This window comes from Tupaia chinensis, unplaced genomic scaffold (assembly GCF_000334495.1).
Source record: "Tupaia chinensis unplaced genomic scaffold, TupChi_1.0 Scaffold148210_1, whole genome shotgun sequence".
In the NCBI taxonomy this organism is placed as follows: domain Eukaryota; kingdom Metazoa; phylum Chordata; class Mammalia; order Scandentia; family Tupaiidae; genus Tupaia; species Tupaia belangeri.
In genome coordinates this window covers 1748497-1749952 of record NW_006208060.1, presented here as the reverse complement: position 1 = coordinate 1749952, position 1456 = coordinate 1748497, and the positions used below count along the sequence as shown (strand labels likewise).

The 1456-nt window shown below is 72.0% G+C and overlaps 1 protein-coding gene across 2 annotated transcripts in view; it reads right to left on the bottom strand.

The window, feature by feature from the left end:
- The window catches only part of NDUFA11 (NADH:ubiquinone oxidoreductase subunit A11), a 10249-nt gene that overhangs the window by 3244 nt on the left and 5549 nt on the right, over positions 1 to 1456 (bottom strand). The window contains exons 2-3 of one of the 2 annotated variants that reach the window (XM_006170263.3): positions 990 to 1082; positions 659 to 781 (exon numbers count right to left, since the gene is read on the bottom strand). In XM_006170263.3, coding sequence (XP_006170325.1) covers positions 659 to 781; positions 990 to 1082 — 216 coding nt within the window. Of the gene's footprint in view, positions 1 to 658; positions 782 to 989; positions 1083 to 1456 lie in introns of those variants that run through there. The other variant, XM_027768978.1, reaches the window with a different exon arrangement.

The following is a 1456-nucleotide window of genomic DNA, read 5'->3' as shown; positions in this document are numbered from 1 at the left end:
CATCCTCCTTCCTCGGCGTCCGCCCTCTCCCCGCCTGGAACCACCCACCAGGGCCCCCACCCCGCCAGCCTGTGGCTGGCCACGTGGCCTCGCTCCTCCTCCGCCAGCCCCGAGGCTCACAGGGGTGGGCAGAGACCCCAGCGCTGGGCCTGGGCCTGGTCCTGGCTGCGCCCTGTGCTGGCTGCTGAGAAGGCCCCGGCTCCCAGTGACCTTGCCACTTAATCCCCTCCCTGGCCTTCAACCCCACATCCGTGAAATGGCGGTGGCAGGGCAGCACCCGGTGGCTCTGTGCCATGGCACCCCGTGGTGATCCCCCGTCTCTGTGCTCAAAGACCAATGGGGGGGACAGGCAGACGGGGGGGCATGCATGAGGGCGGTGGGGCGACTTCGTGGGGCAGCTGTGTGGACACCTGGGGAAGAGGAGCCCAGACAGTGGGCCCAGCCCATGCAAAGGCCCTGGGGCAGGAACAGCTAGGAGCAGGGAGGGAGGGGATGGGCCGGTCTGAGTGCGGGGGGGCCGGCGGGGCTCAGCAGTGTGGGCTCAGGGTGCAGCCCAGTGTCCTGTGCACCCAGCCCGTGTCTGGGTGGGAGAGGGAGGCGGGTTGGCGAGGTCGAGTCACCCCACCAGCTCGGGGGGTGTGGGGGGTGGCCCACTCACTGCGTGCTCCCAGGGTCAGGCCTCCGGCGCAGCCACCGATGAAGTAGTTCAGGGGGTCATCAGGCTTCCCGCGGACCTGGGCCGAGACACAGGAAGCGAGGCCAAACACGGCCCCGATGGCAGCTGGGGACGGAGGTGGGTGCCGAGTCAGGGCCCGAGGGGCCACGAGGGGCTTCCCGGGGGCTTCGCCGCCAGCCACGGGCCACTGCTGATCGGGCATCCTGCCCCAGCCCCAGGTCCAGGTCCAGCCCAGCCGGCGTGTCCCACGGTTGGGCCTGATGCCGTGGCCGAGGACAGCAGCAGGAGCGCCCCGCCCGCGGCCCCGACTCACCTGCCGTGAACGTGTACCTCCCCACCCTGGCCACTCCTTCGAGGACGGAGCCTGGGGGACTGAGCGTGACACTGTAGGCAGAGGTGGCCAGGCCTGTGTGGCAGAGGGGACGGGTGCTCAGAGCCGGCCTGGACGGCCCGCGCACCCCCCCCCTGCCGTCCCCGCCGTCCTCAGCAGGGCTCCGGCCAGCGGACACAGGCAGGGCTGTCCACGTGGTGGGCACACGCACAGGGCCCGGGCCGCACGCCGCCAGCTCCAAGGCCACAGCGGCCCCTGCAGGCCCCGGTGCCCGTCAAAGGCTCCATTCTCCTGTGGGGCCCGAAGCTCCCGGCCTAATCCTCCTTGGCAGGGAACCCGCTTCCCTCCCCGGCTCTGTCCCGGGGGTGCCAACGCCTCCTCCTCGCCACTCCTGGGCCTCTATGCATGCTGGCAGGTCCGCACCGGGCCCGCCCCCCCCCCCCGGCCGG